The sequence below is a fragment of the Syngnathus floridae genome, chromosome 16 (assembly GCF_059516105.1).
Source record: "Syngnathus floridae isolate MCC-2025c chromosome 16, RoL_Sflo_1.0, whole genome shotgun sequence".
Taxonomy (NCBI): Eukaryota; Metazoa; Chordata; class Actinopteri; order Syngnathiformes; family Syngnathidae; genus Syngnathus; species Syngnathus floridae.
This window is the reverse complement of record NC_142428.1, coordinates 7,391,917-7,417,307: the sequence shown is the minus strand read 5'-3', so window position 1 is coordinate 7,417,307 and position 25,391 is coordinate 7,391,917. Positions and strand designations below refer to the sequence as shown.

Genomic DNA, 25,391 nt, shown 5'->3' with positions numbered 1-25,391 from the left:
CCTGGTAGGACTTGTGAAAAATTGTGGCCCCTTCCAGCACTTAAATTGCCCATCCCAGTCCTAGTTATTGATAAAAGATTTTAAAATTAGGCAAAATACGAATATATTAGCAGAACATAAAAAAATATATTGATAATTTTCAGTGGTCCACAATAACAGAAAACTATGATTGAAGATGCTCTACAATGAAGATGCTTTCCCTGCAAGAAAAATAATTGTTTTATTGTGTAGCTGGAGCCTACAGTGTTATCACAGTGAGAGTTTGTCCATCTGGAGGAACAAGGGGCCATTATTAGAAAGCACTGATAAAACACAAGAGTAAACAAACGATTGCTGCAATTCAGCTCTATGCATCATTTTATATTGTATCTGCAAACACTTAAGTTAACATTTCTTTTAAGCTGAGACAACTGATCCACCTTGTGTAAACTTGGGACTTAAATAAACAAAAATGCATGCAGACCAAATAATTTTATTCTAAGAGTGTCTTTTGTCTCACTAATAATAGGATACAGTTATATTGATGATGGATTCAGGTGATCACAAATTATGTCAATCTTTAAAAAAGGCAATATGAGACATTTGACTTTATTCGGTAAATGCATGAGATTCTTCATGACATTTCATTTGCCAAGTAGCTTTTAGAACAGATATGGTTGTCCAACACGAGTCAAGGCATGTTTGCTGATTCAGATCAGGGCAGATCCTGCTGCTTACAGGAAATGTCGCAAGAATGGATTGGCTTGGCCATTAAGTGGAATGATCAGAGTTCCACAGAATTGCAGAAGAACAAAAGCCGATTTTCACTCGTATTAAACCCCTGATTGAAATTATTGTGAATTTTTTTTGTTCTTGATATCTCGTGATTTCAGACAAATCTGCTGTACAATAAAGAATATTACTTTGGCAGTATATGCGTGATTGTATTTATATAATTTTTATTTACACGGGTCTAGGAGTAAGTATTACAGATTTATGTAAGTAAAGCTGGGTTAGTGTGGAGTTTGCATGTCTCATTTTCTCGTTTTTATGAAATATGCAACTCAACGGCGCTTGAAGCGAAGAAGCACATAAAAGAACAACATTTCCCAGAATGATATGCGCCGGGCATTGCGTCATTAAAAAGCGCCGACTACAACTACTAACATTTGTGCAACCGGACGTTGTTTTCACAGCTTTTCTTGAATTTTGCGGCATTAGTAATATTATAAACTTACGGTGAGAAGAAATGTCTGCAAAGGCAAAGGATATTCTGCAGCTGGACCTTTATGGTTTGCTTGAGATTAAAAACACTGCTACATCAAAAGAGGTACGTAAACGATCTTACCGGTGGATACGATTTACTAAGGTGGTCCATGTTTACAAATAACGATGACGTATTATTTGCAGAGTATTTATTTACTTATCAACCTGGAAAATTTTACGTGAATAAAGAAAAAATCAGCATAGCATATCTGATGTCTCTAAGCAGCAAATCATGGAGCATCAACATGTTTCTAGCGTTCTCTGACATATATGTTGTTTTCCGCCCGTGTTAACAATTGTTTATAAGGAATAATCAAGAAAGAAGGTGAGGTTTTAAGAGCAATACGACCCCAAAATAATACACCAAACGCTGTCTGTATCGCGTGTAGTTGATTCAAAAGGCCGCTAGGTGGAGACGCTGCACCAGTTTTCGTGGTTCACAAAAATGACTCGAAAGGGAAAAAACATGGACTATGATTGACGTGATCTTCAATTTTACCCTGAAGTTAGCTCCATGCATGAATATGAATATCAGTGCAAATTAGTGGACATCATTCTCCACTGTGTACTAATTAAATGATACTAATTGCCTTCGTCTCAGATAACTTGGGTCCATTTTCCTCTTCATTCTATTTTACATTGCTGATCATTATATAGTCAGCTCCTTGGTGATCACCTTCCATCCATGCAATCTAAAATCTAAAATCCACAAGCGAGATGGCAAATCAACAGTGCTGCCAGAATACAGTCAATTACTTAATTGGGAAAAAAGTTCTGTCTTTTACAGAGGATAATGCTGCAAGAACTTAGTGGTGGTTTCGGCGCCAGAAATAAGATTCTAAAACACAGTAGACTGGTTCTGTGAGGTCTGTTGATTGCTGTGAGGGGTGGGACATTTTTGTGGCCTGTACATTTAGTCTGTGGGGGGCTTTGATGAAGACAGATGTCAGCTGATGGGCAGTTATTTGGATCACTGCTGTTATGTTGTTTATCACAAAGAAGGGAAGCGGCTCATCTCAGATCACATTTCTGTGGACTTTGCCATGGCATCGACATATGAGATTTGCATTCTTCATCTTCTGCTTCCATTTTGTTGTCACTTCCGATGAATGCTGCGGTAGCTGGCATGTTTGACTCTATGATTGGCTAGTGTTATTATAATAGCGGGGTGCACATATGTACATATTATACTTTGTGTGCACGTATATAAGAAAAACATTAGATCTCAATGACCTCAAGGAAGATTTAACCTTTCACTGATTACTTGGTGAGACAAAGTCAATAGGCAAGACGCCACGCAATACTCAGTAGTCGCTAAAAGATTACACATCCTGTTTAAATGCCACGTTTTGGTGGTACAAAAAATATGACCAAGATAAATTATAAAACATCTACCACAAATAATGTGATCTATGACTTTTATTGGCCAATTTAAAAAAAGTAGCTTTTTGAGAGGGGGTGTGAAAAATAAACAATTGAGATCATGTGGTTGCAAAAGTGTGCACACCCTTTTAGAATTGGAGTTGGAGCGGTTCAGCCACATTCAAACTCGTGTTAAATGGGAGCCGCTACGTACAAGTCAAGTCAAGTTTATTTATATAGCCCTAAATTACAAGCAGTCTCAAAGGGCTTCACATATACCAAACAAATTGACAATTATTCTCAAAGCATCCCCTAATCTTAAACTCCCATACATGCCACCATTTTTATAACCACCATATCTTGTGGTGTGTTGGATTTGAAATATAGTCATACCTGTTGTGTTGCAGTTGACAGGCTACACGCTCAGAAGATGTATTTGCAAACTAAGAGCATCTGACATTACTTATTATTTGCAATAGATGCACTTGAGCCTGTTTTATAGAAGCCTTTTCCCCTCCATTTCATTGAGCGCGATTATAACATATTTTATGTTCTTCCTCCTTATGTACACTTCCTCCACAGCCCATTTTCAGCACATATAATTGATGTTTAGTTTTCCCCCGAGCAGCAGATGTACTCATAAAAAAACTTAAGTGGTGCTACAAAAATATTAGAGGCCGCAATTGATTTAAAGCAGAGTTTTCCTGAAAAAAAAAAAAAAAGTGTGGTCCTGACCCAAATAAGAAATTTGGTGATATCGCCATGACATTGACATATACTGTATTTGAATTAAGAACACAGCAGACTTATTTATTAGATACTACATAAAGCCACGACTCGTGTTTTATGACCGAAGCTTGTTTGCATGGTGATTATAACTGACAATGACACTTTCTTCTTGCTGTCTTCCGAGTCCCCTACTGTTTTTGTTTCAAGAAACCCAACTATTCCTCCCACAAAAACCAAGTTATTCATCTTGTTCCTCTTAGTCGTGTCAGTTGTCAGCCTGCCTATGAATACAAAAGCAGCCATGAGAGTTGTCTATGGCATAAACAGACAATATACATTTGGATTATTAGTATTGTATTGTCTCTTTAGGAGTATTTTTCCCCTTTTGTGTCTTTATTTCTTTCTGGTTTCGGGGCATAGCAGACATTTTTCTCACCAAGTCCGACTCCTGTAGTCTGCTTTAACATTTGCTGGCCTTCCAACTAAAGTTCAACGGAATTTCAAATAGCCCCAAAATGACACAGAAATTTTTTTTTGTTGAATTGTGAAGTGAGGCAATGATGATGATGTGCAACGTAGCTGCTCCCTGCCAGACAACAATACTGATGAGAGTCTAGTAGTCAAACAGCTCAGCTTGTCCTAACATTGTTAAACATCAACATTGTTCAACATCTGCTGACTTTACAGCATTTCAATGGACATGTTGTTTATCTTGTCTACGTGCTGCAGATGACAAACGTGATAAATAGAGTTGGAATTTGGAAATCTGCACTTTTTAACTTAAAAAAAAAAAGTGTACTGTATAAAATTTCACATCATCATCATCCTTTTCCTCAATGTTTCTTTCTTGTTCTCAAAATTGTTTTAATGTGATCAAAAATACAAAAAAATGAAGCTTTTCAATCATTTAATGAGTGATTTAAAGAATCTGCCTTCTTCCTAATTGCTCACTTCTTCATTGCTTGAATGTCAATGAATTACAATGTTCCAATTTGAAATTTTACAGCAGAAAAAAGGGAAGAAAAGGCAGAAAGAGGCAAAAAGAGAGAAAGTCGGCTTCGAGCAACGCTAAGCGTGTGTATGGCACCTTTCCCCAGCTTTGCGTGTCAATTTGAAGCCGTATAAAGTCTTTGCCAAGCACCAAGGCAAAAGGCTTCCTAATGATGACTGGTCTCTCCTTGAGCTGTTTATTGTTTGAAGTGTACATGAAACAAAATGGAGTGAGAAGACTAGATTTGTGGTTCTTACCACACGCCCCCAAGTAAAGTCAGCACGAGAAGAAAAGCTGCACGTTCATGCCAGTGGGCCAAGGTACTTGTTGCAAATGACTAATGAGAGGTGCTTCATTTGACCTGTAACGAATTGGCAGGAGACTGATTTATGCTGAAAGGAGCTATCGGAACATAATGCAGAACAGAGACAAAGCTGCCTGAGTATAATTATAACTTGTGCAAAGAAAAACAAATGACATATTTTTATACAGGCAGCTCCAGAGTGTCTCATCGCCTACTCGCTTCTTTTATTGAGAACTAACTAATTCCAAGATGGATAAGAATGCTTCATATAACCAACTGATCCTAAAACGTGTTCTTACATGGATTACATTTTCAGATGTATATTACAAACCCAAACTTTCATGGGTAGTTTACTGTAGCATGTGCCGCCCAAGTTCCTTTCCACGAATGTGTCAGAATGACATAAAACAGAATCCGCTCAGGTGTTGATTTCATCCAAAGAAAACAGACTTTGATTTTAAGTTAAACACAGACAATTGGGAAAGATAGAATTTTATTTTTACCTTTGCTTAAACCTCTGCCAAAGTGTAGTGTTTTTTTTTTTTGTGTGTGTTCTGTTGAACATGTCCAACTGTGACGTACATACTTTACTTTTTTTTTTGTGTCTTGTCTTCACTTAGATCAAAAAAGCCTATCGACAGAAAGCTTTGAAATGCCATCCGGACAAGAACCCAGACAATCCAAAAGCAGGTAAGTTTAAATGTTCAATATCCGTAAAAATCAATTTAAGATCTATTTAGTTGTCGATGGACCCACTCATATTACATACGTTTTTTTTTTTGCTTTCTTGGATCGTTTTACAAACGCTCGCTAACCAGCAGATGTATAATCACGCAAGGAAATCTGTGTATACCTTTTTTTTGTCAGGCGGTGAAAAAGGCACCTTGGAAAAAAAGACGAGCCAGTGTTTCATGTGAGGTTTATGTGGCTTTTGGACGGCTCAGATAATTCTTGATTATGTCATGCGGGAGAAAGAGGGAAATTGGTGGGCTTGGGGGTTGAGATGGATAATGTAAAAGCAGGGGGTCGGTTTCCCAGAAATGGAAAAGAAGCGGTTTGGAGGGCCCCAACATTTGAACCCACACATGGACAGACTTTGTCCCAATCGCACGAGATGGGAAGGTTGCGTCAAAGGGTCACGTTTTTTTTTTTTTTTTTTCTCGTGACAGCTAGAACTACCTCTCAGTCGGATTTCATTGTCGCTTGTTACGTTTAGGTAACCTGACCTCTGCTGGCAGTATGATCTCCATAGCCTTCTGTTAGTTCAAATTTGCCAATCCCAACTGGGAGTAACCATACTGGCCTGCCAGGCTTCCCATAAGAGAATGATTAAGTTTGGCTGGTATAGTGCAGTAGTGTTGCATGATAGGGAGCACTTGTGGTCTTTTTGTATGCTTTTGTGTGTGTGTGTGTGTCGGATGACAACTGAGGCGGTGGGGAACATTGCGTGGTAGCGATGATTGCGGCGTTGGCCCCTCTCGGCGCGCTAATCAAAGACATTGAAGCTGGTGCTGTGTTACAGGCTTGTCACTGGAGATAATGTGACTGTCTTGGCACTCGTCATCAAGCGCCATGCATCAAAAATGCAAATTGAGCAGTTTGATTTTTATGAAAGAAACACATCATGTGGGATTCAGTTTCAATATTTTTTTTTGCTTTTCTCTGTGCTTTGCTCTAGCGGAGCTCTTTCACCAATTGTCTCAGGCTCTGGAGGTGCTGACCGATGCTGCTGCCAAGGTAGGAGCAAGCTCCCCCTCCTTCCTGTAGGCCCTTGCGATATGCAAAAAAATCATTTATCGTAACATTCACGATGATGTTTTCAGGCCGCCTATGATAAGATTTGTGCTGCCAAAAAACAAGCGGAAGAACGGAACCGCAAACTTGATGACAAGAGAAAGAAGATTAAGCTTGGTAGGTTCCCTGTAGATGAGTTCAATTGCAACTGGTTTGTGTTGTTATTCATCACATCATTATTATTATTATTTTTTCAAAGTGTCATATGACACTCCAAAGGAGCGATTAATTGCTTTCTTTTGGTTTCACATCAAAACATGAATGTAAAGTTGAGATTTACAGATTTTATATATGTGTAGACGGCTGACTTACTTTACCTCTGCGCTTCACAGACCTTGAGGCAAGAGAGCGACAAGCAGAACTCCAGACCCAAGATGAAGTCCAAATTACAAGGACACTTGAAGAAGAGGTGAGAGAGACTATCACTCAGGAGCTTACTTGAATAGTTTTCATTCTGTTCAATTTCTTGATTCTTATTGAGCTGAAAACTTGCCAAGTTTGGGGCTGTAAACAGATGCTCCATCTTTTCATCACATAGCATAATTATGTGTAAACCCTTGAGGTGGTATTGCATGACTCGCCACACTTAATTCCGAAACGCAATGATAAATGAAAATAGCGTGCATGCTTCCAGGTTGAGTCATAGCATAGCATCACGTTATATGGCCTCTTGCCTTGGTGGAGAGAAACCCACCAGTAGGGGGCATTGTCCTATTTTCAATCAAGGCCCAAGATATCACTATTCGCATCTTTGACTCAGTCTTGGTTAAAATGTATCATTTTTAATAATGAATGCAGGAATTTTATGTAAACTTCATCTTCTGTAACTGATTTATTATTTTTTTACTTTATGAATGTGGTATTGACAGAGATTAATTGTTGTTCAACGAAATGCCAAGATTCATATTTTTCCAGTCTTCAAAGTTATTACATCTTTGTATTGTATGTCTTTTTTTTTTCTCCACCAGATTAATCGTTTGAGGGAGGAGGGATCCAGACAGCTTGAGGAAGAACAGAGGCTCATCAGAGAGCAGATCCAAAGAGAACGAGAAGAACAGCAGAACACGGGAAACTACAGTCACAGAAGTACTTCCATTTTTTTATTTACAATCTCATCCATTGGGATAGTTGCCAACGTAAACGAAACATCATGAAATGTAAAACAAAATCTTTTTTCTTCTTATTTGAGTGAATCAAACTATCAGTAGAGCTGTCAACAGGCACGCAGGTTTTTACCAGATATTAGTCACACAAAAACAATAACTAGATATGTGGCTATGTGTTATAACACTTTGGAATCGACAAGTCTTATTTTCTTGGCAGGTAGACATTTTGGCATGCTTATATAGGAATGTCAAACATCAAGCACATACGCACGCACGCAACTCAAACTTGACCTCATGAGCATATTTTTGCACAAAATCTCCTGTGTTCCCATTTTGGAGACATGGGGGGGGGTCATAAATCAATTGTATAGATGTGCGTGAAGGTAAAAGAAAGTGGGAGTGTTGGCCTGAAATTAGGCCTCTTTTTGTGGTTGTGCAATCACTCATGCAAAGTCAGCACATCTTTAACTTGCAGTCGGGCCCCCCAAAGTCGTCTCTCTCTCTCTCTCTCGCTCATAGATCATAATTCTGTGGCTTTCTTTATGTGACAATGGTTATCCATATGCATGAGTTCTGTGGCTGCCTGAACAAAAGTATATATCTTTTTTTATCTTTTAACTTCTTCAACTTAACGCCCTCTGTTTTTTTTTCTCCCTTCCAGACTCTGCATCGGGAAGATGTTCTAAGAGCAAAGTCACCCCTAAATTGAAGGTATTCATAATCGAGCGGTAATTTCAGTTATCCGTTGATGTTAGCAGACATTTGAAATTGCCTACTAAAGTACGGCTCGTTATATAGCTCTTTTTATTTGTGGTCTGAAATGTTTACAGACACTAGGGATGTTAGCTAATGTTTTTAAATCTGCTTTTAAAAATTGATAGCTGTCCAGTGCAGGAGGGAATTCCCTTACATTTTTGTGCTCAGTTAGAATAACAAACTACAACCCCCATGGCGGACGATGTCAGGGCCCGTGTTCATGGACTTGAATTATTAGTACATTAAATTTCATGTGTACTGAGTTTGTGTTGGAAAGGCTTCTCATCCCTGACAACACTTTGAAATTAAAAATCTTTTGTTATTCCCTTTTGATAATTCAGTGTTAAGTGCTTTCATTCAGTTGTATCATAATCATTAATTTAATTTGAACGGAGAGTATCGTGAGACGCAACCTTAGGCATCACATCAAGCAAATCCTCAACATTTCACTTTTACCATTATTTTTTGTAAAAGTAACTGCATAAACATTCACATTCCCAGAAATTCAGCCTTTTCTTTGACAGCTAACAGAGCTGGAGCTGAATAAACACTTTGTGCTTGCCATTAATAATAAAGCTTTATTTTGTGATGTTTGCTGGGCCGTAACTCTGTGATTGATTGGAGAGGTTGCGCAAGATCTGCTTTTAGCAGCAAAGGAACTCATGAATGTCGTGGCTATGGCGCAAGCTTTTTTGCGGGCGTTGCAAAGAAGGCTTGGCCAGTATTCACTAAAGCAACATCATGTAACATGGTGGGAATCGAGGCTGAGTTAAAAATATGGCTCTCCCAAAATATTCCGCTAAACATCAAGCTTTTAAGAAGTCTGTCATGATAACATGGATCTACTCCCTGCACCTCTTGATTTCATGATTTTTTTTTTTCTTCCAAGGTATCATTCTCACTAACTTCTATTTTCTTTTCAGCTGAAGTGGAAGTGTAAAAAGGAGGACAGTACAAATGGTGGCTACTCTCAAGATTTCATTCTTAAACTTCTACAAAAGGTAATGACAGATGACAAAGGGTTGCTTATGAAAAGTGAACTCTTTGAAAGGACATTGGAAATAATTGTTACAAATCACATTTATGCCCTTTACTATGACGAGATTGTTTGCATAAAACATTGCAGGAAAACTATTTTTTTAAACCCTACTTTTAATGCAGTGCTCCAAGCTATCAAACCTGCATTAGAGGCCTGCATGACTTGAGAATTGCGGATAGTTCAAATTTTTCCCCCCTTCCTTTTAAACAAGGCCCATTAAGTTTTGTTGTGGTGAAAGTGCTGAGGGCAATGTTGCAGTGCCCTTTTAAAGGCGTGCACGCCATTGTTTGTGCCCCTCTTACCAGGTGATTAAGGGAGGCATGAGGAAATGTGCTCTTCTCATGCAACCCAGGCACCACCTTATACTTCCATCATGAGTATTGCAAGGCTGGGGAGTATGCCGGCCTCAAATGAGGATAGGGCAAGTGTCACTGACGTCAAGCTGGCGTTTGAATTTCTCCCTAGCACGCACGCATTTGAGAGGAGCCTAGGTGGGATGGCTGTTAGAGTTAAGACTGTGGGAAATGAAGCTTTTTGGGGGGGGAAGGAAAAAAAAAATCTTTGTTTGACATGGCAAGCTGTAATGAGTGACAGTTAATGGTTTGAGTAAGAGAAATAGCCACCGCGGTGTGGGAAAACAAGTATGGAATGTGGAGTGTCCTCGTGGCGTTTTGAATAATATATATCCTCGTTGTTTGAACTCCTTTGAGAGTCTGCTAAAGAGTAATATTTAAAAAAAAATATTAACATTGGAGCTCTGTTTTGTTTGGTAGAATTGGAGTCTAAAAGGATGACTTCTGGCCTGTGTTATTGGCTCAAATCAGATCAGTGGAGGTGCTTTTGTGTTTGATATTATTCTGAGCTGATGAAATTACAATTTCTATTCTTCGCCTGGCTGACTCGGTCCTTTACATTTGTATGTTCAGCCACCAAGTCCAAATTGAAACTCAGCTTTTTATTCCAACATTCTGTCGCATTTCATATGATTTTGAAATGAGCCTCTAATTTTCATGGTCATCTCTTACCCCGTTTGACCCCGCCCCCCCCTCATTTCTCACCTCTAGTATGGAGAAGTTTTGAATGTGATGGTATCAAGTGAGAAGAAAGGAAGCGCTGTTGTTGAATTTGCAACTGTGCGGGCAGCTGTAAGTATCCAACTCATGTTCGAACAACCCTTATTTTATTTGTTAATTATAATATGTAATGCATAATCACAAACTTTTATCCTTAGGAGCTGGCAGTAAAGAATGAAAGTGGCCTGAGTGGAAATCCATTGAAGATATCTTGGCTCGAAGGCCAGCCAGAAGTTGATCCTGCATCTCAGTTAACACAGGTACAGATATACGCGAACCTAAAAATGTTGGAAATCTATCCGCCTTTCAGAATATACACCAGCTTTTTATTAGAAATATCTTCTCACGGGACTGCTCGCAATAAAAATACCGTTTTTTAAACACTTTCCCACAAAAGAGAGGTATGTAAACCTTCAGCGGTTTTATTGCGTATCATTGGTGCAAAGAGTGCAGCCAGGCTTTTGCTACTATTGCCTGACTTTGAACCATTTGTTTGGTCAAATGATCTTCAGTTTATTTGATTTGAAGAGGAGAGAGTGTGAGCCGGTGCTGGCTCCAAGCCTCTCGGTCCGCTGCTCATTAGTGGTACTGACCTGAAGGGCCCCAGTCATGTTGTTCTTCACATGACCCAGACGGCGCACCGTGCTATAATGTTAAGCTAGCACATGTCACTAGACGCTCCTGAAATTGAAACCCTTCGCTCCTTAAGACATAATTATGTCTTTTCCGACTCCATGTCCCGTATTTTCCGGACTATAAGGCGCACCTAAAATTTTCTCAAAAGCCGACAGTGCGCCTTATAGTCCGGTGCGCCTTATAAATGGACCAAATTCCTAAATTTTAACTGGCCCGAAGCATTGTGTCATGAAATCAATCATTAGTGGCCCGCTGAAGACTATGAATCATGAATCAAAAAGACTATGGATCATTATTTTGTGATTATAAAGTAATTTATTGCGTCTGAAGTTGAAATAAAAAAGATAAAATGGAGAATGATTTGATTTGGATTAAAAATCTGAATGGTGCGCCTCATAGTCCGCTGCGCCCTATAGTCCGGAAAATACGGTACTTGGATTTTCTTTTTCATTTTTTTTTTAGTATTAAGGCAAAAAAGGGGCTCAAAATATCTGGTACTGAATGAAACATAAACATGAATTGCAGAAGGAAGGTAATGTTCAAATTTAATATGCACATCTTGATCACCTTGAAATGTATTGCCAGTTGGTAGTCCATAATTTAGCTATTTTTTGTGCCTGCATTTACCAAGCCGCTGTATCAAGTCAATCACCCACTTAAATTACCCCATCACCTCTCCGAGTCTCCAGAGATAAACAACTCGGATTCACCCCCTCATGTCCCCTCGCTAAGGGAGATTTAGGCTTTGCACTGGGAATTGTCACGCTAATCTTTTGAAATGTTATTACAGTAACCTAGTTAGCCTTACTGATATCCAAAGACGATTGCTTCATCGATTTAACTCTGCACCTGAGACTGAAAAGGACACAGTTGTTGGGGGATTTTCAAATTAGTCTTCTCTGGGAAGTGTAAGGAGGCCCCACATGACATAATGTTGATCCACATCTGGTTTAAGGTCGGTGGCTAAAACCTTAGAGGACCCATCTCATTGGATATTATCTGAAATCAAACAATTAGATCCCTCTCCTGTTATTTATCCCGATATCACCTCTTCACATCAGCCAGCTGCAAACACACAAGGAAGAGGCTCTTGTGAGGAATAGCTTCCAGTCCAAATGTAGTTCTCTACGGGGAGCAGACACACACACACATTCAGGACAGACTCACAGCCCAAAAATGAGGCCTAAAAGAGTGGGTGAACGTAAACCTGGAGTTTTGCTCTTTGTTTTCCTGCATTTTGATTTCAAATGTTTGTAGTGCACCTTCAAGGTGTTTTTGGTTGGCATAAAATGGTCCTGGTTTTAATAGCAGCTACATCATCTTGGACATTTGAGATTTTCCAGGTGAACTTATCCAGAAGTTCATCAACTGTTTCTGCATTCATAGTTCAGCCATTCTATCCACTAAGTGATTTTTCATTAATGTACCTTTTTTAGTATTCACAGTGGTTGCGTGAACTTTTGGGATTATTTGTAGAAATTATTTGCAGAAATGATCCGAGATTGCCAAATCCTTTCGATAACAAATGTAATGTCCATATCTTTAGAGATAATCAAATTGATAATATAGCCTTGAATGTATGTCAGCGTTTCACATGTTTGTGAGACCAAAAGTATCAAATATAGCTGAAGGTTTTTTTGGTTTTCTATCCTAGTTTGTCATCGTTTAGGATGAAATCAGATGTTACAAAACAGTCGTAATATAGTACAGATAATATCTTACCATATCTTCCAACTTCTCCAAAACTTTGCCATTTTAAGTATTTATTGTCCCCTGCAATACATCCATCATAAAGGATTTATGCTTGTGCATGTCCCTGCTTGATTAATCCCGAAGCAGCATTGCTGACTTGTCATGACACAAACCAGATGCAGCTGATCTTCCCCTCTGGGATTGTTTTTCTAGCTCATCAGTTTGTTACTACTTTCACTCTGGATAGGTCTAAAAGTCTCATGGAAATAAACTTGATGTAAGTCATCAAATATGCTGCATGCATTTGTTACCAAAACTGTTTGTACAGGAACATTTTTTCTTGACTTCTCATTTCAACAGTGGTTATCCATCAATTTGTTCTGTGTGCGTAAAAATCAGTGATGACTCGAATAGAGATGCAAATTATAAATGAATGCCAAATCAGAATTTTCTTTCAGGACAGGTCATAGCATATTGTAGCGTCAGTTGTCGATCAAAGGCTAGTACAACACAATGAAATGGATTCAAACAAGACCAAAGGCTAAAAAAAAACACTCTGGGTTCTGCTGTTGGCCAGGGAACGGCGAGGGATCCTGGAGGTTAAGATAAGAATTTAAAAAATAAACCTTTCCATAGGATGACGCACCACTGTGTCAACAATAAATGTGACACTTTGGAAAACTGGGAAAACCATTGCATTGTGAATGTAACCTTAACCTTTTATTCAATCTCTGACTAAATTCAGATGAGAAAACATTTCATATTGTTATTATGCATTTGGGGGCTCAAACAATCTGACGTTCTAGTTTATAGGAAGGATGTATTGGTTTTGATTAAAGCGAAATGTACCGATGAAGAAAAAGAGACGTTAGCATTTTTATTTGTTTTGGAAAGGTATGGTGTGATTTTTATTCTTGTCAAGATGTCAAAAATGATTGCCTGTTTTGAATATCTACTTTGGGGTTGTTTTGGTCCCAACCCAACTTTAACCTGATAACATTTTCTGAAATGACTTGACAGACAGCCCAAACAATATCAATTTCGCAAGATGGCCATGTGTGTGTGTGTGAAAGAAACCTGCAATATATTTCAGTAGCATCAAGTTGTGCTGGGACATTAGAAGGACACATTTCTCATTTGCCAAAACAATATTTTCAGTGTTTATTTCATCCCTGACAAAATGCATAAATCATAAGAGCCATACTCAGATGACGGCGTTTTTTGTATTCTGTATGACAGCAAGTTTACATGTTTGGATGGAGAGAAGCAATCCCAGATGTGATTGAAATTCATGCTGTGCAGGAAATATCATTGCATTTTACATATTGAAGCCCCCCCAACCTCTTCTTGAGTCAATCATGTGGCTGACCACTTGTTGAGCTGTAGTTTGTGATTTGTCACAATTTACCCCCACAAATGACTTCACGTAAAATACCAGAATTTATTTACCTTTTCAAATATAGCTTTACATGATGGTTCGTTTCTCCGACAAACAAACTTTGATTAAAGCACCGTACCTTTACTGACCACTGCTCAACATGCTTTTCCCTCCCAGTGCACCACTAAAATAAAGACATCTGTTTTTTAAATTGTGAAAATAATTTATTCTGCACGTAAAAAGGTTCCTTAATTTCCTTAATTATGGCAAACCAAGACTAATTTTGTCACAATGGATTTTCCTTCAAAAATCTAGAGTAATGTCTTGTCATTTTTACTTTCCCTAATTATGGCAAACCAAGACTAATTTCATCACAATGGATTTTTCTTTAAAAATCTAGAGTAGTACAATTTTGTCATCAAAGGCCAGTCCCAAGTGTGTGTTGACAAAAAGTAGTTTTGGCCACAAAACCATTTGTTTAGGAATTTTAAATATACATTTCTTTACTTCTGCAAAATACAAAACAGTACATGTTTTATTTCACAATATGTTTTTCTGATTTCAAATATAAAAACTATCGGGGACAATGACACTCAGTTTAAAATAGGAGCAATCCCAACCGATACAGTGCAGACATGCCCACAACATTGCCGTTTCCGTCGGACATGCAAAAAAATTCAAGTTCTATTTTTTTGCAATGGGACGCTTGTGGTTCACGCATGACCCATGTGGCACTTTGGTATGTGGCATATTTTGGCTTTGACTTGTGTGGCACTTTGGTATGTGGCATATTTTGGATTTACCCCACAAATTGACACGACCATCTTTCTATCTCCAATGAAAGATGACTGACTGGAGATGTAGCTTCTCTTCTTTATTCCGCGTGCCAACATTTGCATTTACCTTTTTCATGTGGGCAAGAGTGTGTGATATATTTTTCATGTCAGAGGTTTGTTTGGTCAGAAGGTTGTGTTTAATTCCTCATCAAGACTTTTACAGTTGTAATGGATGTCTCTGGTTCTCTTCCCTCGACACCCCCCGCATGTGTGGAAGTATCACTTTCTCTCTCGTGTGCCATTCGCCAAAGTATGGGACTCAGTTCGCAGCTAAGAAAACAGCCCGCTCAGGTTTTTTTTTCTCGTCTCTGAGGTCTTGGACCTGTGGCCTGGCTAGAGCTACAGCGAAACTTGCCACCACAGGCAATGGAATTAGAAATGGGGTTGGTCTACCTTTGATTGGGTCAGCAAATTTATCTCTTGTTTCTCAACATGGTTCTCCCAAGAGTTATGGCATTCCTCTTTGTTCCGCTTCCTATTTCATTCACTGTTGAAGTTTATCCATCACCTGCAGAACATCGTCCAAAATGGACGGACCCAGGTCGAGGCTAAAAGAAAAGCCATTGTCCTCCTCTTTCTGTTTTCCTTCAATTTCGTCACCGACCACCGAGGAGTCTCCATTTATGTCTGCACTCAAGTTGTCCCATCCAGCTTTGGAAAACCGATTGGTTGCAACGTCGGTTCCTTTTTCGTTCCTGCTCGCCAATTCACCTTCACCTTCCTCGCTGTCCAGTAGTGGCATAGAGGTGCATTTCTTCCTCTTCTGGTTGGAATTCTCCCGAAGGTCCACAGGCCAGTCGGAGCTCTCCGAGCCCTCCGCCTCCATGTTCAGACGAGGTGGCTTTGGTGGCGGCGAGCAGGCCAAGAAGAGATTTTGCTCACTTAAGGAGCTTTGTAGAAGCATACTGTGGCCCACTTTTAGGAAGGAAAGGTCTCCAAAGCTGTCTCTTTGGGCGTTTGTCCCAATATGTGAAATATGGCGGAAATCAGCAAGAGGTAAACTGATCATGTTGACAGAAAGAACCTCTCTGCGCTTTGAGTGTCTGCTTGACCAACGGCCAGAGGTTGGTTTTCTGTGCAAGGATGCTCGAAGTGGCATCTTGGCAGTCTTTAATGCGGAATTAACAGTTTTTTGTAATGTCCTATTAAGTCGTAGAACCCTTTGGTATGTCCTTCGTTCAACAGTCAACACTTGGAATTTGACAATTTGGAAGCATCATTGGCATCTGCAAAAAAAACAAAAAAAATTAATAAATTGTCATGGTTCCAATATAATAATTTCTTCCTTTGGTATCTCAAATATTTGACATAATGTAAACATTAGTGTTGGTTAACATTTGTGCTTGTTATGTTCTCAAGTTTGCTTTGAAGTTTTAATATTCCAATATTTAATCCACTTTTCCCCTTAAAGCAGGTGAGGTCTGTTGTGTATCTTTCAGCGAAAGTCTGTTTTGGCAACCTAAGACTTCCAGTAAAAGTTGCTACCCAAATTAGAATCTTGCATGTTTGTAGAGTTCGTAGTTGTATTCAGTGTTTATGTAATAAAAAGCTTGGAACTCGAATCATAAAAACATTTTCTTCATGAGTAATTTGAACCGAGTTCAGAATTGTTCAAGGCTATATTAAAAAAAACAGTGGGTTGGTAGAAATCAAACATGAAATAATAAAATGTTGAAAGAAAACGAAAAGCCTTTCAGGTTTTCGTGACTTATAATTATTGCATTAAGTAAAACCAAATTGAGTGGACCAATGCTGGCGGGTAGATTAGACAATTGTGTCAGGGTCTGTGATTTTACGGTCTCCCAAACAGCTTTGCCCACATTAGAGCTGTGTTCGTGACTCGAAACACTCACTTTGTAAATTTGTAAGCCACTACAGCAAACAGGTTTTGTTGCCCCGTAAAGCTTTTATCGACACTTTAGTAGCAGCAGGAGATCGAAGCGCACGGACAGAGCAACATTCCTATCCCAATATGTCAGTTTGGCCGAGGAAGAGACTCAGCTATGAGGTTTTGTCCAGGAAACACTCAACGTAGCCAAGTTTAAATTAAAGAAGCCCATTAAAGCAGATTGGCCAAGAAACACTCTTAAGTGATCTGTAAATGCAGCCATAAATGATTCAGCTTTAAGATTAGGCATCCAGCTTTTGAAAACATGAACTGACATTCAAAGAATAAATCAAAGATTGATTGGTTCTTACCTATGTTCTTGCGCAAATACTGGATATTTGCACTCCAGGCTTGCACACTCAAATCTGCCATGAAACTTGGTTCTACCTCATACCTGAACCTTGACAATCTTGACATGATGAGGCTTGTTCAACTGCTGCAGAGAAGACTTCAATGGCTCTTAAACCAACTGTAGCAATCTGGGATTTTCCTCAGTGACACAATAGGACTTTTTGCATCAAGATAGTCTTCAATAATCCTTCCCTGTGGCAACTCCCATTCTCTCTGCTGACCTCCAAGTATGTTGCTGTTAAAAGTCTTTGCTTGAGCAATAAAACCAGGTGAGGTCAGAGTCCAAGCACGTCACAGCCTCCAGGTGGAATGTTTTTTTTTTTAAGTATTTCTTCACTGTACATGCAACACATGCTAGGATTGTTGCCAGCCGTCAGATGATATCACCCAGTGAGTCGGTTGTCTAGTCACCAGCGTCAACGTAGATCCCGCTCGATACCTGGCTGCACCTATTACGACAGAAGGTGGGCGCGGTAGTAAAGCTACTGATTATGTTACTGATCTAACGTTTGACTCAAGTACACAACTACGATGTCAGGGTGAGAATGGTAGACATCCCATAGCGCAACAAGTTGTGTCTCGTGTGCCTTTGTAAAAAGCAGGAAGTCACGGTCAGTGAGCAAACAAGCCAGCTACCCAGAGGTTAACTGATCCCTAATCTCCATGTCATTGTCTCCCTGCTCTGCTGATTTCATGATTTCCGTTGGCTTGTCGAAAGCCCCAAAGTCGTCCCACTCTACAGGCCCTTTTGCCTGACCGGAGGCCTGCAGCTTCACTGTATAATCAAAGCACAGTATCGCACACAGACATGTGTGTGCAGGCAGTAATGGTTACACAAGACATAAAAGCAAGAGATAACCGGTTACAGTCGGAATTGTCACTTCTCCTGACTTTGGAATGCAATAGTGGTAGAGGGATGCAAATCACAGGGTAAAAAATCCCTTTGTGGTGTTTAATTGGCAGCTGTCGAAGCTGTGTATTTTTTTCTTATCGTATTTTCTGCACTATTAGGCGCACCTTTAATGAATGGCCCATTTTAAAACTTTGTCCATATATAAGGCGCACCTTCGATGAATGGCCCATTTTAAAACTTTGTCTATATTTAAGATATATGCATTTGGCCTGCAGGCCGGACTTTGGACTCTCCTGCTGTAGTGGCTCAATATTGGTCCATATATAAGGCGCACCTGATTATAAGGCGCACTGTCGGCTTTTGAGAAAATTGGAGGTTTTTAGGTGCGCCTTATAGTGCGGAAAATACGGTACTCTTATTTTATTTAGTACATTGATTGGGGTTACCACCCTGCTCTGGTACTACCGTCATGTTTATGAAACTGTGAGTTCATCCATATTCAAAGGTTTCCTCTTGTTCGCTCGTGATAATCACCCAGCGGTATCGTTCACATTCATCTAATAAACAATAGGCGTCGCCCCACTTGTTCTCTTTTGGTGCCAGGAGTCCAGATGCAATTAATCACGCAAATGAAATTATCATAACATTTACTCAACAGTAAAGCACAACATTAATGAATGGTTGTCCTTTGAGAAACCCTTTCCTGCAACCACCTACTGTATGACCACAGAATTGCTTTCATGCTCTTGTCTGCAATCAGACTGAAGCCACTGTTATTTCAGATATTTGGGAATGAGATCACACGGCTTCCGATTTACCGAGGATAGGCTTAGTGTGTTAGGATTGTTGTCATGCTATCTAGATGCCTTCATCCCTGACTGGGTTTCTGTGTAAGGCTCCTAACCAGAGTGGCCAGTGTGGTGGCTGCAGCTATGTTGGGTTTGAAATTTTGGATTCCGCATATTTTTCATGTCACGGGATAAAACCGTTTCCAGATATTGCTTTGACTCATGCAAGAATCCCAAAGTGAAGCTTTTCCGGGTTTTCCTTTGGATCGTTGCATCCACTAAATTGTTTTAGCAACCTCTGAAAGAATCACACGCAGCCACACACAAATTGGTGGCACATTTTGGCACATCTGGGGTACCGACCTTAAATCATGACATCCTCATAACTAGACCAACCCATTTTCTTCTGCTAAGAATAGATCGTCTTATTTGACTAGTTGCCCATTTTCTGTGGTCATCTCCAAAACAAATTTATTTCCTAGTCGTTATCTTTTTGTAATCCTCTTGCAGTAATTTAGATGAGAAACAGCCGAGTCAGTGTTTGTCATCATTGTTTGTCTCTAGTGAAATGACTCAAGGCTGGATTTCTTTGACAATGCTCCAAAAGGAACTCCACAAAAAAGGAAGTGCATACATTCCGCGGCATTACGATCACAAGACTGGCTAATCTGCCTCTAGTCAAAGTCCAGGTGGGGTATTATTGAATCTTAGGGTAAGACTTAATGCTCGGAGTAGCATGCTATCAGAGTTGTATCAGGACAAGCATAGTTAGAAGATGAATAGGCTTGATTGTGAATGGTGAGACACTACCAGAAATATTATCTGATGTCCTTACGTGTTGATGCAAGCACAGAGAAAAAAAAAAAAACCCTCAGAGGTCCTTTGTGGATTTGGCTGTGGGATTAGTCTCCTCGTCACAATCCACACTTCTACTTCTTAAATGTGGGTGGTCAAGTTAAGCTAAATTCTGGCTTAAGGAAATTTCTGATACGGAATTACCATTAAGAGAAGAGCTTTCAAGTAAGCATAGATGCATTCCACCAGTTCCACCGGTTCTGCTCGATAAACGATAACATGGCAACGCAGACTGAATGGACACTACCTGTTTATCGATTTTGAACTGGCCTTTCGTCATTTCTTCCTGCATGCCTGACCTCTTTTTCACATCTCCAAAGCTGAGACTGCAGTCTTACAGCCACTTTTTCTTCAGTAGGAAATCTGTTGCAATCAGAGAACTTTTCCTGGAAGACTAGGACGTGAAAGACATAATTTTGCTTTTATAACGATGTCTTGTTGGATATTAAAGAAGCCAAACCCCTCGCACACTTGCTATTTCTGGGATCCTTTAGCCCATCCATCATGAGAAAGGCCAGGGCACCAAAAGTTCAGGCCTCCGTTGCCATTTCTCTTTTCACTGTTTATTTCCTTTGCTTTAACAGTTTCCAAATAGCTCCCTCCGAAGGCCTCAATTCTGTCTAGTATTGTGACCACATGCAACCCTGTGCATATATGACTACATAGTATATGTACCAACCCCCTCCCCTCCCTTCACTCTTCTCACTGTTACAAAGTCTGTAGTCCGCACGCAACATTGATTACCTGCACTAAGTCATTCTTCACTTGATTGTCATGGCTTTGGGGAAACTATTGGCGAATGCATTACTGTATATGATATACATCACGATTTTGACGTGGTTTTCAAAATCAGCACCAAAGTTTTTTCTTTTTTTCCATTGTTTTCTGTCCTATTGACCTCATAGACGGACTTAAAGACTTAGCACATCTGGGCAAAGTTGGAGCCGTTGGCAACATCTGGCCCGCCCGCAGCCTTTACAGTATTTATTGAGTCAAAATAAAATGTTAAGTATGTGCTGATTATATTTTCATCTGCACGCATGTTGGCAGCGAGCAAGGGCAACGGCTCAATTTTCAATTTCCAGTTCACATGCGCACCTGCGCACCACTTGTGTGCATCCGTGATAATATAATAAATGTAATGTAATATAGTTTAATGGAATAAAATATAAACTAATATTTTTCCACAACATCGTGCATTGTGTATTCAGAACCTGTGAAGTGTATAACTGGTTGTCACAGTCAATGATCTGTAGGAGGTATTTATTGAACCCATGTCTGCAGACTATCGTTTGCTTTTGCTCCCTTATCAAAGGAATTCCATTCGGGAACCAGATGTTCTCAAGACATGCATGTAAATAGTTAAATGCAGGAAGTAGATTCGGACCTTAATCTCTGTGTAGTGTTTGCTCTTCAACAACACTGTGATGGACCAGACCTTTGTGGTTTTATGTCTGTTGAGCTTCATAATGAGTGATGATTAATCCTCCACCATTTCAAGAGTTGAATCATTTTTTGCATGTGCATGACCTGTTTGCCTTTTGGTTTAATTTAGAAGGACGTTTGCTCTCAAGCGTGTGCACAAATAATCTCTAGATGAGGGTTCACCCCATATAAATCATCCCCGCCATATCTTTGCGGCACAAACAGTCCTAGCAAAACAACACGCCACCAGATAAATAGTTCTTTAATTAAATTCACCCGAGTGCATTCGAGGCAAAGAAACTGGTCCGTACACACAAGGCTGACATTTCTTGTCTTGGCAAGGACTGCTATAAAGTTTGTGCTTGGCTTAGACACTATTTAATTCATCTAATGCATATGTGTCAAACTTAAGGCCGGGGGTCCAGATACAGCCCGCCACATCATTTTATGTGGCCCGCGAAGACAAATTGTGCATCAAATTCGTGTGTCATTACTAGAATTGCAAATTGTCTTCACTTTTAATATATATTTTTTAAATATTTGACCAGTTTTTACTCGTCTGATTTGAAAAGGAGTGATTTGTTTTGTAGCTTTTACTGTATATAATATGAGGTGCTCATACATTTATTTGGGTTGACGGTCATAATGGCCTTTCGAAAGAAGCTATGACTACAATGCGGCCCGTGAAAAAAATGAGTTTGATATCACCGGTCTAATGGCTTTAATGAGTAATCCATTGCCAAATACAACCTGGAACACCTTTGTGACTTCAAGATTAGAATCCAATAACCATTTAATATTTAATCTAAAATAAAGTGCAAACTCATCGTCGCTCCATTTCATTTTCCCAAATTGTGAGCCAGGCATTCATGTATCTTGATTCAAAATGAAATCTAATAAGTGCTTAAATCAGGGTTTAAAATGTCAGTTTTTTTGTTTTTTCGGGGTTCTGTTGGTAAAACAACTTGTGATAGAAAAACCCAGTGGTCACCTGCATGACGAGCTGCCACCTTCTGTGTCTGAGAAGCAGTATCAGACTATGTGTGTCTATTTGCACACTCTACTGACTCACAACACAGGAGGTATTCATGATGTCATGACTAGCCTGGGGTCAGCCTGATGTGTGCTGTTTTGAGGCCTAGCCATGTGCTGATGTCACAGTGCTAATCCTCCACTTGTTTCAGTGTGCGTGTGTGTTTGTTTTACTGCCATCCTGCCTCTGCGGTGGCCTTGTTCCCGCCTCCCTTGACTTTGCACAGGCCCCCTTGTTTTTGTTTTGTGGTCTCCTACTCACTGTGGGCCCCGGCATTGTAACGACGCACGCATGCATGCCTATGTTGAGTTAACAGTGTGATGCACCGGCTAAACATGTACATTGTTAGTCTGCACAGTGGGCACGGAAACATCATTTAGTCTTATAGGAAATGTGTCACACTGTGCCTGGAAAACATCTGACTTCCATGACATAGCCTAGTAATGAAAAATTATATCTGTTCTGACTTGCACCATAGTGACCGTTAGAGGGCAGAGTGGAGTTCACTTTGGGTGTGCATTTCCAACAGCTTGCTTGCGTCCTGTTTCATTTGAGGATGCGAGAGTTATTTAGCCCATCTAATGGCGTTTGCGTGATATTTTATAGTTGCGTGTCAGACAAGGGGCTTGAGCTCACATTGCTGGAATGATAATAGCAGCTTTCCTCAATCCTGGGGCCGCATCGTGAGAGGAGTAGTGGGGAACTTCCCCTCACCGACCCACTCCTCTTCCTCAACACTTCCCCTCATTCGCTCAGCATATGGATGCTGGAGTCCCCCCGTGATGCTTTCCAGATGCCGTAGTCCTACATCTCCTCTTTGGATCGCTGGAGTTCTTCCCCAGACCTTCACACACAGGCCCACTTGATCTCTCCTGCAGTACAATGTCTCGTTAAAGAGACACTTCCTTGGCCCGCCAGACTTTCTGGCTATGATCACATGAAACAACGGCTTTCTCTGAGGACACTTGGCCTCCAAACCCAAAAAAGAAATGGTCAATTATGCTAACATTTACAATAATTACTTGACTTCCATCTTCGCGTGCTCTGTTTGCGCTGCTCGGTGTGTGTGACATCCTTAATCGCACAAATTGTGTGTGAGTGAGTGTCCAAGTGTGAGCAAGTAACATGTAGCCTATGTTCCAACCTGGCGTAAGGAGAATCTCATTGTGCAATCCCAAGTCTCGCAAAGCAATCAAGCATACAGTTTTGGAGGCCAAGCCACTGCCAGGCCTGATGCAGGCCGCATAATGACCTCCGGCAACGGAATTACCCTGTCACACTTGCTCTCCAGGCTGCTGTCTCAGGCATATTCACCCTGCTTGCCGCCGTGGCGATGGTTAAGGAGATGACAGTATGCAGAATGGTTGTGAAAGCAAACACAGTGAACGGTGACAGTGTTGTGTCTTGGTTGCCCTGTGAGGCTGTTGCCATGAAATTAAAAAAAAAAATTCTTAACTGCTTAATATTTGTTAAGAGGAAATAAGAGAGATTAATTCAATGCAAGGTTTTTGGAAAAATAATATATATTATATTGTATTGCCTATCACATGTGACTGCTGTTATCATTCTGATGGACCATTTTTTCTTTTTAACAGTGTGTGTATTTTTTTCTCCAGGGCTCCCTGGCCAATGAACGAGACTACGAAAGTGTGGTGATGATGAAGATGAGACAAGCAGCTGAGCGGCAGCGTCTCATTGAGCAAATGCAAAAGGAGGATGACGAAGCAGGAGCTATGTCCTAGCATCAGGGGACCGCAGCAAATAAACACAACACCTGTTTTAAGGTTTCATTTTTCATTGTGCTCTTTTGTGTCAAATCAGGCAAATAAATCTTTCATGACCACAGAAAGTTTGTCATTTTAATTGGCTTGGTGTTTTTCTCCTCTAGAGATTCAGAGTTAAGTCATGTGGGCTCACAGATAACACGAAGCAGGTATGGAATGTTCTCCATAAAGTCTTAGATATTGTACGGGTGCATGATTGATCACAATATTTTAGCGTGCACAACCAACAATTTAAATTGGCTGAATTGTTTCTTTATTTCACAAGCTTCCTTTCTTTCCTCCTGATGTAGGAAAAATTCGAGTCAAAACTGAACAATATATTCTCATGCAGAATTGTTAAGATCCTGAAAGTGAAACGTAGTTGCAATTTAGTCATTGTTGAAACCTTAATGTAATTAAATGGGTATGATTTATCTGGCAAAGCGAGACATCTCTTCAATGTAGCCAAAATCCCTCCGCTGCGTCATGCCCCATCCACTTGTCCAGTAACTCAGTGAAAGCAGCTGAGATGCATAACCATCCAAACCACAGTCCGTGACTATGTGGAAGTTATTTCTCCCCCACGAACCAACCCTCAAGCTAACCTTGGAATGTTATACGTATGCAATACACAACAAGAACATCCATCATTGCGATTCAAAACATTCCTTTATTTTGAGGCAGTGGAGCAATTTGAAGCATCAATTTAGCTGTAAATTATTTTAACGCTATTGTATTATCGAAGCTAATCCTAATAGCTCTGATTAGCCTTTGGCTTTCATAGGAACGTCCTTTGGCTGCCAGTTCAAAGTAGTTCCTTTTCTGTGGAAATTCGGCTAGCCTAGCTGCCAAGTCATTGACTGTGAAACACAATGTTAGGGTGTTTATTATGTTAGTTAACTGTTACATAACAGCGGCGTGGTACAAACGGGATTGCTCAAAAACACATTTGTACAAATAAGCAGATTTCCTTTTTAAAAAGAAAAGAAAGGAACAAGCAAAGGATAAAGGATTGTGTAATTTTACACTTGATAGGTGGGCATCAAACTCCAGCGACCCAACTAATTATATATTAGCCACAAATGCGTCACAATTAGAACGTTGCACTCAGGCTAAATTTTACAGTAAATGCTAATGACTGGTGTTAATCACTTTCCGGTGTCCATGTCCAAAAAAAGATGCTCCAGAATAAAGTGTTTAGTGGTAGTTGGTTTTGATCTGCACAAACAAAAACACCAATTGCATTTTGCAAGTGTGAATAAAGTAAAATCCATATTGCCCAAGATTTTATTGAGCAAATTTAAAACCCCCAAAATTAAATATCTCCAAAGCCTGATCAGTGTCCAAAATACTGTAAGTTTAGGGACACACAAAGCCATTGATTACAATTTGATATTGACCAGTTTATTTTGTTTGGAGTCCTCTTTGATCGTCAGCCGAACGAGTACACAAAACAGATGTGATGCTAAAGGAATGGGGAAAGATTTTTATTTT

At 39.8% G+C, this 25,391-nt stretch overlaps 2 protein-coding genes across 3 annotated transcripts; one reads left to right on the top strand and one right to left on the bottom strand.

Annotated features, from left to right (window-relative positions):
* The first annotated feature begins 1,104 nt into the window (after window positions 1-1,104).
* On the top strand, window positions 1,105-24,255 carry dnajc17 (DnaJ (Hsp40) homolog, subfamily C, member 17). Of its 2 annotated transcripts, XM_088400118.1 has the most exons (12): window positions 1,105-1,309; window positions 5,252-5,321; window positions 6,310-6,368; window positions 6,455-6,542; window positions 6,758-6,834; window positions 7,394-7,511; window positions 8,193-8,242; window positions 9,211-9,288; window positions 10,391-10,471; window positions 10,558-10,659; window positions 23,751-23,918; window positions 24,023-24,255. In XM_088400118.1, exons 1-11 carry the CDS (start codon window positions 1,229-1,231, stop codon window positions 23,874-23,876), a joined length of 930 nt encoding a protein of 309 aa, XP_088256244.1. In that variant the 5' UTR covers window positions 1,105-1,228; the 3' UTR covers window positions 23,877-23,918; window positions 24,023-24,255. The 2 variants fall into 2 exon arrangements, with proteins under 2 accessions (XP_088256244.1, XP_088256243.1); XM_088400117.1 differs by lacking the exon at window positions 24,023-24,255 and having other exon boundaries at window positions 23,751-23,977.
* On the bottom strand, window positions 13,874-17,916 carry LOC148385430 (cdc42 effector protein 3). The gene is made up of 2 exons (XM_088400119.1): window positions 17,141-17,916; window positions 13,874-16,167 (listed from the first exon to the last, which is right to left on the bottom strand). Exon 2 carries the CDS (start codon window positions 16,038-16,040, stop codon window positions 15,426-15,428), a length of 615 nt encoding a protein of 204 aa, XP_088256245.1. The 5' UTR covers window positions 16,041-16,167; window positions 17,141-17,916; the 3' UTR covers window positions 13,874-15,425.
* Window positions 24,256-25,391: the final 1,136 nt, after the last annotated feature.

Coding starts and splice junctions, on each gene's coding strand:
- dnajc17 (XM_088400118.1), top strand. CDS start 1,229: ATGTCTGCAAAGGCAAAGGATATTCTGCAGCTGGACCTTTATGGTTTG. Junction 6,369..6,454: donor TGACCGATGCTGCTGCCAAG/GTAGGAGCAAGC, acceptor TGATGTTTTCAG/GCCGCCTATGATAAGATTTG. Junction 9,289..10,390: donor TTCTTAAACTTCTACAAAAG/GTAATGACAGAT, acceptor TCTCACCTCTAG/TATGGAGAAGTTTTGAATGT.
- LOC148385430 (XM_088400119.1), bottom strand. CDS start 16,040: ATGCCACTTCGAGCATCCTTGCACAGAAAACCAACCTCTGGCCGTTGG.